The sequence below is a fragment of the Gastrolobium bilobum genome, unplaced genomic scaffold (genome assembly GCF_033153095.1).
Source record: "Gastrolobium bilobum isolate Gb01-03AN ecotype WA unplaced genomic scaffold, APGP_CSIRO_Gbil_v1 utg6668, whole genome shotgun sequence".
In the NCBI taxonomy this organism is placed as follows: domain Eukaryota; kingdom Viridiplantae; phylum Streptophyta; class Magnoliopsida; order Fabales; family Fabaceae; genus Gastrolobium; species Gastrolobium bilobum.
The window spans coordinates 1-1,989 of NW_026898778.1; the positions used below are offsets into that span (position 1 = coordinate 1).

At 40.0% G+C, this 1,989-nt stretch overlaps 1 protein-coding gene across 1 annotated transcript; it reads left to right on the forward strand.

The window, feature by feature from the left end:
* Window positions 1-53: 53 nt before the first annotated feature.
* LOC133284068 (uncharacterized) lies at window positions 54-1,422 on the forward strand (the record flags this gene model as incomplete). Its single annotated transcript, XM_061481031.1, has 2 exons — window positions 54-683; window positions 941-1,422. Coding segments are annotated over 2 exons (1,112 nt in total), but the record flags the coding sequence as incomplete, so codon positions are not given.
* Window positions 1,423-1,989: the final 567 nt, after the last annotated feature.

The window sequence follows — 1,989 nt, forward strand, 5'->3', positions numbered from 1 at the left end:
GAAGATTGAAATACTATGGGCTAGAGCTGGAAAGATTAACGTTACAGATGTAGGTAATGGATTCTATGTGGTGCAATTTAGCAACAAAGATGATCTTCTTTTTGCTCTAAATGGTGGTCCTTGGATTATTTTAGGCCATTATTTATCACTTCGACGTTGGGAGCCAGCTTTTAGACCAAATGCTGCAAGTGTGATGAAGATTGCAGCTTGGGTGCGATTACCGGGTATCCCACTGGAGTATTATGATGAAGCCTTTTTCCGCCGTATTGGTAACTGGCTAGGTAAAATGTTGAAGATCGATAAGACAACTAATGAGCATGTAAGAGGACAGTTTGCTCGAATTTTCGTGGAACTGGATCTTGCTCAGCCTTTGGAGGGTGAATATGTGTTGGACGGAGCAACTAAACAGATAGAATATGAAGGTTTAGGCCTTATTTGTTTCCATTGTGGGTGCTATGGACATAGTAAAGATTGTTGTCCTGAGATACCAGTTGAAGGAAAGGATAATCAGCAAAATCAAGACGGGAAAAAAGATGAGGCTGAGTTTCAGAAAAATGGATTAGGTCCTTGGATGGTGGTGCAACGTCAACGTCGATCAAAAATTCAAACTTCAATGGCGGACAACAGGAAGCAGGAACCGGTTCGAAGGGAATCAAGGCGTAATCAAGGGAGTAATCAAGGGAGTAATCAAGGGAATAATCATGGGAGTAATCAAGGGAGTAATCAAGGGAATAATCAATGGAGTAATCAAGGGAGTAATCAACCGCAATCAAATCAGCCGGTTATGATTGATAATCAATCAAATTCCCGTTACGCTGCTTTAATGGGCTCTAAAGAAGATGATATTACTCATGATATCCCAGCGACTAATCCGGATGCTGTTATAATGACGTCAATATGGTGGGCCCTCCTGTTAATATTGATATTAGTACATCTCAAGGGTCCAAACACAGAAACCCTAGAAGCCGTCCTAATGTTGAATTACAGGAACACCCCAACCGATTTACGTTAAGTGGGATTACGACAGGTCATGAAAAAGAAAATCAAATAAATGGGAAGATAGTTGACAGGGGTACCTCAAACAATAATACAACGAACTTGAGGAGGCAAGTTGCGATTCATAATAGTAAGGACATTGGAGGTAAAAGCGGTGGAGATTCCATGGTGGCTAGGAGTACTGTTGCTGATTATAACAAAGATTGTTACCAAATAGAGGTGGATAAGGATGGTCAAAATATCAACGGCTTAGATCATGGCTTGTCCCAACCAAAAGCGCCTGATCCAAGTAGAGATAAAGGAAAGCATATCCCAATAAACCATAAGCTCAATATTGAGGTGGAGATGATTTCAGAATCTGAAACTCAGTGCAATGACAATGGGATGGCAGTGGACCCACAATCCTGCCAAATTACCATTGATTAATGTCTTTAGTTACATGGAATTGCCGCGGGGCGGCTAAAAAGTGCTCAAATCAACGTTTCAAATGATGGTTCGAAGGCATAAGATTGAGGTGGCAGCTATTCTTGAACCTCGAGTAAGTGGTTCAAAAGCAATACAGATAATAAAAAAGCTGGGTTTTAATAATTCAATAGTGGAGGATGCTCATGGATTTACGGGAGGTCTTTGGTTACTATGGAATAATGATAGGTGTCAGGTTCAAGCATTAAAACAGACCCATCAATTTATTCATGTTCGTGTTACATTGGCAGATCATCAAGCTTTTCTTTATATTGTTATCTATGCAAGTCCTAGAGAAGAAATTCGGAAGAGACTTTGGGATGATTTACTTCAGTTATCAGAAGATATCTCGGTTCCTTGGTTAATTGCAGGTGATTTTAATGAAATTGCCTTTCCAAGTGAGAAACGTGGTGGTGCTCCAGTTGATACTAGCAGATGTAATAAATTTGCTTCTCTTCTAACTGATATAAAGATGATTGATCTTGAAGGAATAGGTTCTAAATTTACATGGCGAGGACCAAGATTTCTTCA